Here is a 15,301-nt window from a genome sequence, read left to right as displayed (position 1 = left end):
AAGTTGTTCGCCGGCTCGTTGTTCCCAGCATCTTCAGTGGTTACGAGGTAAGACGTCCCACGCACTTTTCGACGGCACAACAGCAACATCATTTCATCTCCCCTGCTCAAAATACCCAGCCTTTCATCTTCCCTCCCCCGAGTTGCAGTTCATTCCGTATTAATCATAAAATTGTATTATTAACATGTTTATTTTTCGGTCTTCAAGATTCGATTACACGCATTCTTTCTGCTCTTTATGAGAGGCATTGAGTGTTTTCCCAGCAAACGTGACTTTGTTGTGCAGTGTAACGAAAGTGAGCCACTTTCTAAGATCGTGGATGGGCGGGGGAGTATCTCGGGCATTCAATTGCATTAAAAAATATTGTCATTTTATGTCTCTGCCAGTTAATTGGGTTACCTAGCTAATGACGCCAACCAGACCAGAGGCTTTGCACCTGGGCAATTAGTGGGCGTGGGTGGGATATGGATTGATTGAAGTTAACTGACCATAAACCAGGAAAGTTGGTCAAGCTGCCTGGGAAATGGTACATATTACAATTTAGTTTTTGGGATAATGTTTATGGAAATTGGCTTTAGATACAAATTCGTAACCATATAAATATTATGCAGAGGTAGTTCCCCTATTTCTTTTTATAAATTGCAAGTCCTCGGAACTTGATTTTATGTAATAAATTCCACCAAAGTCACAGTCTTTCCTTCCGATAACAATATAATTAAATGTAGTTAAAGGTCAATTCACAATCTTATCTCAGAAGTAAAACTGGTTTGCCCGCATATCCAAACTTAATTATTCAATAAAAATATTAAAGAGTCCGTCGACGAGAGACACGAGTGTATAATTAATGTGCAGGGCTCAAGCCATAAAGCTATTGATTAACGCCAACTTAACAAAAAACTCAACATAAACAACATCAACATTTTGGGCCCTACCCAGTCCAAAATGAGAATTCGATTGGCTGTCTTGGTATTTTCTATAATTTTTAAGATATTTTTATTTCGATTTCGTTTATAATTATTTGTTATGAATAAATTATTTTAAATTAAGCAATAATCCGACGAACTAGTGTAAATCTAATAGTGAGCGGTATTACATCTTAAGCGTATTTCCTATGCGATAGCTTTGACTTCCAAACATTTAATGGTCCAAAACAAAGCGATTTAAAATCGAAATTTGTATCTTTCCTGCTTCGGCGTTTGTTGTCTTGAAAACATTTTAATTTGTAACTAGCTAAATGCAAATGCGAAAAGAATTTATGATGAAAATTCCGAACTAAGCTGGTTAGCAAATTAAATGCCCTTTGTTCCAAGCCGACTTCTCCAGATGAACAGTAGCAGATCGCTTAATTGATCCAGTTGCTCTCGCAGCTCTATATGTTATTGTTTACTTAACCACACTGGTCATTTCGATGGAGTCGCCACAACTGAAAGTATATATTTATTTAGACTTGGCTCTTGCTGATGCCCTGATGAGTTGACATAAAATGAAGTGCGGCTGTGGTAATGGCTTTTAAAGTGGATCTCTTGTGGGTGAGCTTTGGGGATATGAAAATGATGTAATCCTGCATTAACCCAAAAAGACTAATGTTTGGTTTGGCTTGCAATTTAAGATAGGTTTCACGGATAAAGTCTATTTCAAGGTGTTGCATAATCAGGGCGTGAGTAATACATTTTAAAATAAGACTTGCTTTCTTATCATATGTATGATCATTTAATCAATGGTACGTTTTTTGGTTGGTCATTGGTTTGGTCATTTAAAATAAATTTCTTGTTAAATTCTTTGGAAAATTTCAAACATTTTTAAATTAAGGTATACATGGACATTTTTTTTTAACTAAGGGGAACCTTGAAAATAATAAAACAATGTTACATTAATTATTTAAAAGCGTGCACTGTGCATTTTTTGCTTCGAACTAGATTGAACATTTAAACCGCAACATAAACCCCAACATTTTATGGCGAAACTCGAAAGGAAAAGTGATTTTTTAGGAGCTGCTGTAAATCACTTAAATAAAGGATGAGTTTATGAGGATGTCAAGAAGGTAGGAAAGGGTGTAGAGACCGAAATTACTTCTGGCGGAACCTAGATGGATCCTGGCACCTGATGGTGACCGCACTGAGGCTGGAATCGTCGTTGGCCTCGTCGTCACTGGCCAGCGGGGCAATGGATACTGCTCGGGGCGCGGTGACCCCAATTTCCGCTGGTGCAGCAGATCCATTGGAGTTGGCAGTGCCCTTCAGACCCACAACGTTGGCCAACTTTGTGGTGGCCGCCACTGCGGCTGCCACCGCTTGACCCTTTCCATTGAGCAGCGAATTATTGGTCAGCTGCTTCTGCATCAGCTGATTGGATGAATCCAGGCGATTGGACAGCGATGTGTGCCTGTTGTTCACGGACTGCAAAGGAACAAGGATTATAAGGAAATATTACTCCAAAGTCTTGATTTTTAAGTCCTAGGCCCAAAACTTGCAATGTTTTATGCTGTATAATCAAAAGCAATTATTTTTAAATTCGTTAAATATTACTTAAGTATGGCCAAAATGATCTAAATTACAAATTCTTAAATAGATCAATACTAAAATATTACCGTTAATATGGAAAATATATAAATATTTATTTGATTTGATGCCCGAAACGCATGCAAGACTTGCAATATATAGCAATACCCACCGGATTGTTGTTATTCATACGCCCACGAATGTTGTAGAGTCCGTAGACCAAAGGATTCATGCAGGAGTTTGTCGAGGCGAAGATGAACAAAGCCTTCCGGACCAACGGATTGATCTTGTCCGCGGAGTGCTTGTCCATCCAGTACCACATGGAGATGGTGTAGTACGGGGTCCAACAAATAATGAACACGATCACAATGGAGATCGTCATCTTGAGGGTCCGTTTCTTGGCCCTGCTGAGAACATCGTCATTGGAGCGCCGGAAACGCTCGGCGATCACATCCTTCAGAACGCGCTGGCTCTTCCGGTAGATCTTCAGGTATATGGCTCCATAGCAGTAGATGAACATGATCAGGGGAAAGGCATACATGCTGCACATCGAGGCCGCCTGATAGAGCTTCTCTTCAAAGTCGCTCCTGAACGAGTGGAAGATGACGCATTGAAAGTAGCCTTTAACTTTGGGATGCTCCTCCAGGTGGAAGAGAAAGGCCTGCCGGAGATGCATGGTAATTAAGTTGTCTTACAGATGCACTTGGGAAAAAATTGTATGATTAATGGATGATTTAATATGATCCTCCCAATCAATCCTATTAGGATAGAAGAACGGTCAGATCCTTCCTAGTAACTAGCGCGTTCTAGTTATACATTTCGTGTGGTAACAGACTTTGTAAAGATTTCACGTTCGTAAAGTTAACATGACATTGAGAAAACGAATTTGTCCTTACGATTAATTTAACTTCTTGTAACTTTCCCGTACAGATAACAAACTGGAAACCTAACACGGAATTGAGAAATCGGAGAAATTTTATTTGAACAATATAGAACCTCGTTGGAGTACTTATTTGGTGTTACGAAAAAAAAGATTTTCTGTGTTCTACATAACCTTAGGGTGCTTTTTTCCGGGTGTAGCACTGGACTTGGACTCACCTGGGGAATGCTGCACACGACAGAGCCCAGCCAGGCACAGGCTAACATGATGCGTCCCCGATTGTAGGACCGCTTCAGTGGCTTCAGGATGGCAAAGTATCTGATGGAGACAAGGTGAACCAAAACAAGTGGTGAGAAAGCCGTCAGCCATCAATTGACACATTGAGCCGCCTTATCTGGCTATCAATTTGGTCCATTAGCGACACTCAACGGATCTGCGGACTCACCTGTCTAGCGATATGCAAACCATCACGTAGCTGGACAAGTACAGACCGAAAACGCGGAAGAAGCTCATTAGGCGACACATCAGATCGGTGGAGAGCCACTGAACCGTCCAGGCCCAAAAAATTTCCATTGGCATCAGGAGTAACGTCACCATGAGGTCTGCGATGGCCAGATGCATTAGCATCACATCAATCCGCAATGGGCCTCGTAGTCGCCTCTTGGTCAGCAGATATAGCACGGTGCTATTGCCAATTGTTGAGATCACAAACAGTATGCTGAACCACATAAAAGACTGTATAAGAAACGGAACGGGGAGAGGGAGTAGGGGCGATGGTGTGGGAGACGGTTCTGATGCGATCAAATTGGTGAGTGGGAATTTAAAGAAGTTTTCCCTGAGGTGGGTGTGGGCGTGGGTGTCGTATGCTAGAGAAGTGGGTCAACGAATTGCAGTTAGGAAAGGTAACTTGTTGGGCAAACAAATATCAGTCGTAGACGATCTGCCAATACAATTAATGTCCTTTTCAAGTCAGTTAATTACGAGATTAGTTTTACTTAGAAAAAACTTATACACTCAGAGATAAAACAGTGTTTAACATTCTCAATGTAAGTACTTTCGATCTCAAATGTGTGCTAGGATTGACTCATACTTAAATTCTCGAAACCGAGATCGAAGCCTTTTCGATTTTGCTTTTGAGACTCTGGGCTCTCGTTATAGAGATGAAGTTTTGTTCGCGATTTCGAGATAAATAAAATATGTTGAAATAAAAGAGGCTGTTCTACCAAATGAGATTCATCATGGAACTACATTTATAAGTTATCCGAACATGTAACACCACCGCTCCATGTATATCAACTAAATAATGAAATGGAAGCTGTTAGGCTAAAATATACGAAGCTTTAATAAATTTAGCACTTTTAATTGAGAATAAAACGTGGGAGTGGATGCTTGAAATCGAGAAGAGTCTACTCTCAATACAGAAATGACTTATGCTTGAATCCGAGAACGGTTCATCTCTAAATCGAGATCAATTCGATGTCGAAACCATATCGAGAACACAAAATCTCAAAAGCCATTCGTAAACCGAGGAGACTTCGATCTCGGTTTCAAGAACTTGAGTATGAGTCGATCTTGGATCACTTTTAAGATCGAAAATAACTATATTGAGAACGTTGAGAACGGTTTTTTCTTTGAGTTTACAATAAGCAGTCCCTATATAAAATCGAGCTAGTCTTAATCACGGATATAATAAAATATTCTATTTATTATGCATTCTGTGCTAAATAAATCACTTTCTACGCCTTGTCTATCTCTCGACTCGCTCTTAATCGATTAGTCGAATCTCTGGCATTCAGAAAAAGTGAACCCTGCAATGAACCGCACAGTTCAAATTCCAAGTGAAAATGATTGAATCTCAGACAGAAAGCCAGACAGCGGAGGAGAAACCAAAGATGATGAGCCCAGTATGATTTATATGAATGCATAACAAGAATAAACGGCTGAATACAGATTCAAGCAGCGACACCCACACCTGCACATCGATTGATAGGTTTGGACTTGGAAAAGTGTTACAGATAGTAAAAGTCAAAGTTGATAAGCTTTGACTGTAAAGTCTGAATAATATTCAAATAAAAACGTGGGAGGTGATCTAGGCGATAAGGTTATAAAATGGGTTTGGGGTGTATTGGTCGGATTTCCACTCACCTGTAGACTGTGATGGACAATCGATGGCCATCATTAAAAACCATATCCTTGGTCAGGTGAATTGTGCCATTCGTATCGTTCACATTTAACCAATTACTAAGACTGCGATGATCATTCTCTTCGAGAACTTCCCCCATTTTTAAAACAGGTGAATGAATTATGTGTTTCTCAATTTTGGATTAAGGATTTGCGTTACACGATATCTTCTTTTATTCTAAAGTAGAAAAAAGAAACACTTTCTTTATTTAAGCCTTTAACAAATGTATAAGCACCATTTAACTTATGATTTTTATTAAGTTATCTAAGTTATTCCTTTTGATATATTTTACGTCGAACATATCTATTTTACCTATATATCCATAAACTTTGCATTATTGGCAGAACATTTGGGGCTTGGGGGCCTGTCAATTATTTGCGAAACTTTTATATTATATTCGTCGGCACTCTTGAGATAATCCAACAATGAAAAACACAAACAGAATCCCTATCTTGTCATGGCAGACACTCACTCAATTAACCGAATCAATTACACTCAATTTGATAATGAACACTTTTTCGATTCCTTTGGGTTTTTCGGTTCAAGAACATGTTTATTATGTTATTGTTATGATTTTTTACGTTTTGTTTGCCGCCCCGATTTTTAGGTGCTTTAGCTTGTGGTGACCTTGAACTAGTTACTCTCGCCTAATTGATTATAAAAATTCCACTTATGCTGAGTTCTCCGGCTCTGTGCATTTTCTAGACTTGATATAACTATAATAATCATAATAGAGAGCATCTTACGCTCTCCCTGGCTGATTAATCTGTTAATCAATTGCGCTCAATCGAACAGAAAGTTCACTCAATTGAACGGAAAATAGTAACAACAAACTCCGACAAATTGGTCTCACATTAATCCTTCAGTCGAATTATTTTACGGGTTGTTTGTTTAGACGCGTCGCGTTTGATGCCTTTTGAACTTGGCGTTTTAATGTGCTCAAACAAATGTTGTACCAAATAAAAGAGAAAACAAATAAAGCGAAATGTGCTTCCAAAATAAATTTAAAACCTTGAAAACACTAAGGTGTTCTATTAGATTTCTTGATGATTAAACGCTTAACCTCGTTGCACCTCGTAGAATCGCTAGTTTACCTAAGCGATTGCTGGAACCCCTCGAAGATTACAGAAAGATTCAACTAGTTTCCTCTGGCTAATCGATCGACTCGTATATATACTTATTGTAGGCGTAATCTTTGATTACGAGAACGCGTACGTGATGTATAATTTAATTTCTTCTATATACAACTATATTTTTTTACTTCGTTCTGTTTTTCTTCCATTTGTGATTTCCGTTTTGATTTGCTTTTTCTAAACACGCGGCCACACCGTGAACTGACGTATACTATATAGATATGGTAGATTTAAGACTGCGTTTCCAAATATCGTTAGGAATTTATTACTATTTTCACACACCTCCCAGAATCGAAATACACCGTTCTCACTGCCAAACTCCCACGCCCACACGCGCGTAATTATCACTGTTGATAATACGAAAGCTTCTTAAAGGCCCTCGGGACTAACGGTACTTCAGGTACACACCGATCGACGAGCAGGAACTGACTGAACGTACCGACTGCCTGGGATGCTGATGCCGCGAAATCGAAATCTCGACAACAACTGATAAGAGGAGGCAAGTAGGAACTTTAAGAGTCCCGACGAAAGAATACCTGGTTTAGGCTTACACCAATTATTAGAAACTGGAATTAAATTTACCTGTATGTTGTTCCTGTGATCCTAAAACGCGTTCAAAGGATATTAATTGTGGGATGTGGGTGGAAAATGGATGAACTAAGGATTCGTCTTGAGGAAAAAAAATCGTCTTCGGTTCCTGAGATATCAATCCTTATAAATACAAACCAGACAGGTAATACCTTCTTTTCCACATTAACAGTATACCCCTACTTTCGAGTACCGGGTAGAGAAGTTAGATGATAACAGCGGGCGACCCCAATAGCCAGTGATTCTACACACACATATGTGCGTTTTCAGGTCCCGCCCGCATAAATTTCACGATTATCAATGCGTGTACGAGACTCAAAGTTCAAACGGTAGTCCGTCTGATCGCCAAATGTTGGGATCCCTTATCAAACGTATGAGTCGCGTTTTACCCCAGAACAAGTAATCAAAAAGGAATTACTTATAGGCCTTATCGTCGATGGGACTCCGTTAGCTGCGCAATACACTCGATTATCCTTTATTCCGGATGGCGCAGCACATCCGATCCCGTCGAGCTTACACTGGCATCTGCCGCAAGTCCATTGCCAAGGCTCACAATTTAACCTCACGATACGCAATTCGACAAAACGCTTCATTAAAGTTAATGAGGCCACGAGAGCGGACAAAAGGATTTCAAGTTCACGTTCAGGCGCGCACTGTTGTATGCTACGAATGTGGCGTGTGCGCGGTCTTATCAAGATGCACCTGCCCCGCCTGATAAGACGACAGCCGGCCGGCCCTAATGAGCGGTCAGCTAGCATGTGCATTTACTATTGAAAACTGCACATTTAGGAACGACGATTAATTTGCCATTTTGTTTTTCCTTGAAAGTGGCTTACATTTAATGCCGAAAATTATGCAGCAGTAATGTTTCTAGTTTAAATATTTAAGCTGACGCGAAAAGTATATTTTCAGTAAATTAGTGTAAGCTAGACAAGGATGTAACAATTATTTTTTAAATTAGGACTACGATAGGATTCTTCTGAAATCAACAAATTAAGAGAATAAATATATTAATTAACAAAACGTTGCCAATTATGAAATCATCCATTAAGACTACTGCATACAGTTCGCTGTACCCATAAGGTAGATGATACCCATAAGATGTAGATAAAAATATTATACCAGAAAAGAATAAACAAGATTGCGTTCATTCCTTTCTTAAAATCCGTTACTATACATACGTAAGTAATTATGTTTGAAGGTCAAACTATAGTTGAATTTTAGTAACCGTTTAAGAACAACTGGTCTTAGATTTCCTTAATCAAATATATTGTTGTAGCTAATATAAAAGCGATTTCACTGCTTTTGGTTCTTCTGGAACGTCTATACTCGAAAAACGGTTTTTCAAAAAATATACCTTAACGTTCAACTTATCACCGGTTGGTATTTTTTGTGTATGCTTGGGAAGGTAATTCTCAAATCACCGGCAACGGTCACACCGCTCATCCCAAACAGTGTTGTAACTTTGGGGTAAAAAAAGATGTTTCGACGTTAGAATGAAAAATAAAATGTAAATACAAATATTTTCTTACTAAATTTAATCAAAACAATGCTGTCATTTACAAAAAAAAAGATGCTATACGAGCGTTTGAGTTCCGTATTTACCATTTAAATTTGATGAAAAAAGCTGAAATTCCCACAACTCCGTTAAAAAAGCTAAATGTGACGGGAAAAGGCGGGTTTGACAACACTGTGCCCATGTGGTAAACTGAATCTTTCACTTTCAAATTATAAATGAAACTCTAGTAAAATGCTGCGAAAATCAAAGAAACAGCCCCAAACGGTTGCGGAAAAGGTCAGCAAACTTCTTGCCCATCCGAATGAGAGCGACAGCGCGGAGGACTCGGACTTCGACGTGACCACAGGGCCCCGTCTGGTGGACTTCGAGGAGGAGGAATACGACCTACCGGACGCGCGGAGCACCGACTTCAGGAAGAGGAATGTAAAGCTGCTCTCGGAGCAAAGTGATCGCTACAAGGGCAAGATCAGCAGCCGCAAGGAGCTTGATGACGAGGATGAGGACCAGGAGTTGTCCTATGAGGAAAGCGACGAGGATAAAGATGATGGGGACTTGGCCGACTTTAAACAGAAGCTAAAGGCTGGAGAAGTTGAAGATTCAGAGGAGGAAGACCTTGGAGGTTCCGAGTCCGGTCAAGATGGGGATGTCCCAGACTTTAATCAGAAGTTATTGGCTGGACATTTTGATGATGAAGAGGAGGATGATGACTCTGATTCTGATGATTTCGCTGGGGACAACAGCCAAGAAAGTGAAGGAGAGGACGACGATGACGATGACGATGAAGATGACGATACCGGCGATGAAGATGACGATACCGGCGATGAAGATGCAGAGGAAGGCACCATCAAACCCTCGGATGTGATGTCGAAAACCAACCACCAGGCTGAAATCCAAAAAGGACTCTGCGTCCAAAACCAACTTCGCGTCTGGGAGCGACTCCTTGAGCTAAGGATCAACACGCAGAAGTTTACAAGCAAAGCGAACCAGTTGCCTGCTCCGGAGACACTAGTGAAACTGGGATCCGAGAGTGATGAGCTGCAATCGGTGCTTAACGAGGCGCAGGAACGCTCCTCCAAGCTGTTGCAGCAATTGCTGGCTCTCCAGTCGGCTCTTCACCAGCAAAACTCGGAGTTGAGGAAGGCGGTCAAGCGCAGGCAGCCTTCTGAGGATTCGGGTCCAGCTGCCAAAAAGTTTGGCTCTGTGCTGCACAACAACTTCCAGCAGATGACGGGATATCGCAATGAAGTCCTGCTAAAGTGGGACGATCGCACCAAGCTCCTGACTCCCGGAGCCGGTGTTAAACGCAAGTCAGTGCAGGAGGATTACGACATCATCAAGAAGATCGACAGCGCTCTGGCCAACCGGGAAGCGCTTGTGGAGAAGTCGCAGACGCCAAAGAGCAATCAGGCGGATCAGCAGGAAAACGAGCCGGTGCAGCGGGTAAAGCACATCTACGACGATAGCGATTTCTATCACCAGCAGCTTCGCGAGCTCATCGAGTACAAGGCCAGCACCTCCTCTAACATGAGTGAGATCACCAAGCAGTTCGTGGAGCTTCAGAAGCTGCGCCAGAAGATGAAAAAGAAGGTGGACACCAGGGCCAGCAAGGGGCGAAAGCTGCGGTAATTAAGCGAAGTAAAGTTAGTAATGTCTTACTTATAAAATATTAAACATAATTTCAGATACGTGGTGCACAACAAACTCATCAACTTTATGGCGCCCAACGAAAATAGCGAATGGACGGAGAGCTCCAAGTCCGAGTTGTATAAATCGTTGTTCGTCTAGAAAACATCTAAATGTAAAACTATAATATATGGTATATGAAGTTTTAAATAAGAATAAAACCTATAAAATGTCATAAAAGCTGTTAAATTGTCATTTTAGCCAATCGTCCTTAGACGAATTAGAATATTACCCCTATTGCTTAAAATAATACGTTATATTATCTACTAAAAATAAAAGAATATTGATGTTGAATTTGACTTTATTTTATATATTTATTTATTTATGTATATTTTCATTTGTTGTTTACTTTTAACTGCTAAATTTGTATGTTCAACATTTCATTTTCGTTATTAATTCTTATTTGTTCTCAACTGGGTTATTTATGCAGCGAGTGCATAACAATATGGCTTGAATATAACCGCAAACGTTCGAAATTACCGCTTCATAACCGTTTCGTTTAGTGGGTGTTTGTGTTTCGGAGATTGTGTACTGTTATGTATTATTTGCTGGCTTCATTCGAGTTGCGTTTTTAATTCGATTCGATAAATATAAATTAATTTTAATAATTTGTTAATGTATTATACTAGTTGTCCACTGATGCACATACTTGACTGGTTTTCTTTAAATTTACTTTGCTAGTCTCGTGTTTTACTTGGACTTCGTTCCACTTATAAAATTTTCTCTTCGTTTATTAATTTTAGCTTTATATTCCATATTGGTTTCTTAGTGTGTTCGTCGTCTAAGTCATTGTTAGTTATGCATACGTTAATTTTTATATTTATAAATATCATATATATTAGTAAATCAGTGCATAACTGCAAAACGGGAGTCTTGTGAGGTGACTGTGAAATCGAATGGGTTGGAAATACAATTCAATAAATAAACATTTAAATTTTAATCCTAAGATTTAGAGAATACAAAAGGTTCCTTCTAAAAATACTATAAAAAGTCGAGCACATTTACAAAATAATCTTTGTGACACTTGTTCAATAGAAATGCTTGGATTTTTCTTTGGGAAATGAGTTTCGGGGAGTATTCGTTAGCAAGCTCTCATTAAAAATTAATTAACAATCAGCTGAAAGTGTATAGAGCACATAATATCATTATTACATTTAAATACTAGAGATAAATGTATATTGCACTTGAATGCGCACGAGAATCAATCATTTAAGACCTACATAAGTGCCACAAGGACGCGAACAATTTTGACGAAAATACTGGGCATAGGTTTATTCTGTTTTCAATTCGAAGTTACCAAAAGAGGCTACGATACACACAAATATTGGCCTAAAATTAGGGGGATGGGGGAGGATTGAGGGAGTACGCGGGTTCTCTCCTAGCGCTGTCCTTGTATACAAACTACCAATATAAAGATTACAAAAATGCCACTGACTAAATTCTCTCTCTCGTCGCCTTCCTCTTGGATTTTCTCTAATTGTTAATGGAATTCTTCAGCAACAGGGGCAGCCCGGTTTTGGTTTTTGATTTGGATACGAGTATGGTGGCTGTTTTGGCCCCACCAGACCCGGATGCAGCCGCAGCTGCAGCAGCTGCTTCAGCGGAGGCAGAGTTGCGCCTGGGAGCCGCCTGTCGCTGATGGAGCTCCTGGAGCAAGGCCGAGTGTTTGTCCATGGCCTTTAGCTGGGCCGTGTTCTGGGTCTCATAAAGCGACGACTGCAGCTGGGTGTGGATCGAGGTGACGTTGGAGAGCGTGCTCTCTGCCTCGGCCGTTGGAAAGTTGCTTAAATATCGTTTACTAGTCGTGCTTCCTGTTGTTGTCGATGATGTCGTTGTAGTGTTGATCATTGTAGTCTGTTCCTGCGCTGAAACCTGGCAGGGAGATTAGTTAACTTGACTATAATAGAAGAAAATGTATGCCAAACCTTTCGAATAACCGCTAACTCTGTGTCTCAAGTGCACTTGGCTAGTTGTATAACACCCTCCATATCCTTCTGCACCCCATATAGCTCCGAAAGTTGTTTGGCAAACACAACGTTTAACTCGCTTAACTTGGCAAGCTGTAAATGTGTTAAATCAATTAGTTCCCAATAATTAAATCAATTAAGTCATGGTATGGGTTTACTTACCGTCTGATCATTGGACTTTTCGCGTAGACTTAGGTTGGCCGACTTAAGCTCAATTTCCTGTTGCAAGAGTTCCTTCTGCAGTTGTTCCGTTCGCGCCTTAAGCGTGGCCACCTCGCGACGTAACTCGTCTTCCGCGGCACCTCCTCCGGTTGCAGGGACACCACCTCCGCCCGCGCAAAGCTGTTCCATATCCCGCTTTAGGCGAATATTCTCCTCCTTGTAAGTGTGCAGCTGGCGCTTCCACTCGTCTACATTGGCAGTTGATTCCTTTAGAATAAACAGAAAGGCGTTTTTAGTTTAGTAGTAGTATAGCTTAGTAGTTATATATGAGATAAGAAAAATAAACTCTGTGACTAGTTAAATACAATTAGCTCACCTGAAGAGCACTGGTCAAGCGAATGTTGTTGTTCTTTAAGGTAGCCAGCTCGATTTCCCACTTCTTGGCATTGGCGCAGCTGAAAAGAAGCCAGAGAATGATACCTCAATCCAAGGATAGTTAATCAGTCCCTTACCTTTGTGCCAGGGCCATTTTCAGGCGTTCGTTCTCATACTTAAGCTGCTGCTCGGCGGTGGCGCCCGCTCCCGGTCCCGTGTGCATGCCCACAATGCTTCCGCCAGACGAGATGGTCACTCCCCCGCCGCCACCAACTGCAGTTCCCCCCGAAGTGGGCTGCGGCGAGGGTGTGGCCGATCCGATGTCCGGCTTGACATCGCTGGTGTTCAGCAGCTTGTGGGAGGGACTGTCCGGATTGGCGTTCTGGGTGTTCGTGTTGCTCATGTTGGGCGGCTCCACGGTGTGCGGATCGATGGCTGTGTTGTCGTTCTGCATGGAGCCCACAGCTCGCCCGGAAATGGGCGACGTGTTGGCCGAGGTGGTGGGTGTAACGGCATTCGAGCCGTTAGCGGATTTCATGGCATTCTTGGTGGCCTCCTTGACTTCCTGGAACTTTTCCACGAACTGTGAAGGGAGGGGATTTAGTTAGAGAAAATATAAGACACAGATAAGCAACCCACCTTTGTCAATTCCGCCTCGGAGGCAAATCCCAAGCCGTACACCGTGTTCGCCCGGACATCGCTCCACTGACCGAACTTCTGGGAGGTCTGGGTGAAGGTCATGTTGGGCGTGATCGTCGAGTTTATCACCGCCTTGGTGCCCTCTACGCTGATGATGCGGTACAGATTCCTCGAGCTGTCATAGAAGAAACTCACGTTGACCGCCTTCATGCTGGCCGTGATCCAGGTGCGCTTCGTCTTCGGGTCGATGTGGAAGACGTGCGCCTGGCAGGTGAAAATTGGTTGTTCGCTGTGGGCCATAAAGGGATTAGCATGGCAGGGGTGTGATTAATTAAAAATTCCATTTCAAGTGGGTAATAAATGGTGGCCTTGTGTGGGCTTATTAGAAAACTGTTCGAAAGAGTACAAGATTTCGGAGTAACTACCAATGACGATTTTTTAATTTTGTATCTTATGGATCTTTTGAATCTTATTTTGTTCAATCGCCAAATTCAGTTTAACACTGAAGAATTTACGTTCCTATTTTGTTAAGGTTTTACAATGTTTTGTCTTGCTTCTGAGAAGTCGTGAATGATTTGTTAGGCTTAATACATATCGAACTTGAACTTAAGAATTCGCGTTACTATGTAAACTGTCTATTCTGGTGCCTCTTGCTTTGATTGTAATTGATTTGTTGGGGGCTCTACCAAACTCCGGGAGGTCTCCGTCTCCAGGGCCAACCCTATAAGAAGTCTTATCTATTACCTATCCGCCGACATCGTCCGCTGAGCTCTAGTGTCTTTCCGTTATCGCTGGCGACTGGCGACCGCCGACTAAATTGCATTATGTGCTAAGCCTTTTCGACAGCCTTGCTTTTGATTTTTTGATTCTCGGGCGGAAAACACACGCACACCTGCACATCCGCACACACCTGCACACCCACATAATTGGCCTGCCCACGCGTGTGTATGTATGTTTGTGTACATATTTACGCCGCCCGCTACACACAGAACGCCAGCAACAACAACAACAACATGGGGAGAGATGTCAGCTAGTACGGCGTCGATTTGTCCCACAGTAAAAACTGCTTTTCGAGGCGGTACCACCACGCCCACCGTCCTTACCCCATTGTATTCGTTCGCTGCTGTTTTCGGCGCTCGCTGAGTGTTTCGGCAACGGTTTAAACCTATGATAGTAGCCTTTACTGATTAATTTCACTATTAAAAAAAATAAAACACAACGCCTAGAGCTGGAACAAAAATCGATTTTAGGACTATCGATGTTCGGCTATTCACTTGACGAAGTCAAAGTAATCGAATGGATTAATCGATCATTTTTTATAATAATGATAAAATTTACTATTTTGAAGTTATATATTTGGATTCTAAGCAAAACAAAACTATCTATCATTGTCTACCTTATAAACAAGTTACCATTCGATTCTCCATTGCTTTTATTGAAAAAATTTCTTGTTCCAGTCCCAGTAAATGTCATATATTTGTCTCTTTTTTTAGCCTCCAAGGAATGCTCTCGTCTATGAGCCGAAAAATGCCGTAAAATAACCGCATTAGCGTTGAAAGTTTCTGAACTTATTTTGATTTTGAAAATGTGCGCCAAAATTGTTTGTAAAATCACTGTTAAAATGTTATCATGTTATTTACATTACAGCGCGGCCAGACCTCGCGTATCTTTACCA

The 15,301-nt window shown here is 41.2% G+C and overlaps 3 protein-coding genes across 5 annotated transcripts; 1 reads left to right on the top strand and 2 right to left on the bottom strand.

Annotated features, from left to right (window-relative positions):
- Positions 1 to 959: 959 nt before the first annotated feature.
- On the bottom strand, positions 960 to 7,717 carry AkhR (Adipokinetic hormone receptor). Of its 3 annotated transcripts, none has more exons than XM_017090374.4 (7): positions 7,700 to 7,717; positions 5,524 to 5,737; positions 3,824 to 4,096; positions 3,597 to 3,696; positions 2,671 to 3,159; positions 2,071 to 2,396; positions 960 to 1,423 (listed from the first exon to the last, which is right to left on the bottom strand). In XM_017090374.4, exons 2-7 carry the CDS (start codon positions 5,658 to 5,660, stop codon positions 1,384 to 1,386), a joined length of 1,365 nt encoding a protein of 454 aa, XP_016945863.2. In that variant the 5' UTR covers positions 5,661 to 5,737; positions 7,700 to 7,717; the 3' UTR covers positions 960 to 1,383. The 3 variants fall into 3 exon arrangements, with proteins under 3 accessions (XP_016945863.2, XP_016945864.2, XP_016945861.2); XM_017090375.4 differs by lacking the exon at positions 7,700 to 7,717 and adding an exon at positions 6,976 to 7,133 and having other exon boundaries at positions 2,062 to 2,396; XM_017090372.4 differs by lacking the exon at positions 7,700 to 7,717 and adding an exon at positions 6,976 to 7,133.
- Positions 7,718 to 8,941: 1,224 nt separating this feature from the next.
- On the top strand, positions 8,942 to 10,782 carry Aatf (Apoptosis antagonizing transcription factor). The gene is made up of 2 exons (XM_017068593.4): positions 8,942 to 10,422; positions 10,483 to 10,782. The coding sequence occupies exons 1-2, from the start codon at positions 9,032 to 9,034 to the stop codon at positions 10,583 to 10,585; spliced, it is 1,494 nt and encodes a 497-aa protein (XP_016924082.3). The 5' UTR covers positions 8,942 to 9,031; the 3' UTR covers positions 10,586 to 10,782.
- On the bottom strand, positions 10,773 to 14,517 carry homer (protein). The gene is given in 7 exon segments (XM_017089967.4): positions 10,773 to 12,355; positions 12,409 to 12,543; positions 12,613 to 12,879; positions 12,989 to 13,067; positions 13,125 to 13,570; positions 13,627 to 13,915; positions 14,371 to 14,517. Coding segments are annotated over 7 exon segments (1,629 nt in total). The 5' UTR covers positions 14,385 to 14,517; the 3' UTR covers positions 10,773 to 11,956.
- Between the last annotated feature and the right edge of the window lie 784 nt (positions 14,518 to 15,301).

This window comes from Drosophila suzukii, chromosome 2L (genome assembly GCF_043229965.1).
Source record: "Drosophila suzukii chromosome 2L, CBGP_Dsuzu_IsoJpt1.0, whole genome shotgun sequence".
Classification (NCBI taxonomy): Eukaryota; Metazoa; Arthropoda; class Insecta; order Diptera; family Drosophilidae; genus Drosophila; species Drosophila suzukii.
The sequence above is the reverse complement of the archived record's forward strand: the minus strand, read 5'-3'. Positions and strand labels throughout refer to the sequence as shown.

Coding starts and splice junctions, on each gene's coding strand:
- Aatf (XM_017068593.4), top strand. CDS start 9,032: ATGCTGCGAAAATCAAAGAAACAGCCCCAAACGGTTGCGGAAAAGGTC. Junction 10,423..10,482: donor AGCAAGGGGCGAAAGCTGCG/GTAATTAAGCGA, acceptor ACATAATTTCAG/ATACGTGGTGCACAACAAAC.
- AkhR (XM_017090374.4), bottom strand. CDS start 5,660: ATGGGGGAAGTTCTCGAAGAGAATGATCATCGCAGTCTTAGTAATTGG. Junction 4,097..5,523: donor TTGTCCATCACAGTCTACAG/GTGAGTGGAAAT, acceptor TATGTGGTTCAG/CATACTGTTTGTGATCTCAA. Junction 2,397..2,670: donor GTATGAATAACAACAATCCG/GTGGGTATTGCT, acceptor GTTCCTTTGCAG/TCCGTGAACAACAGGCACAC.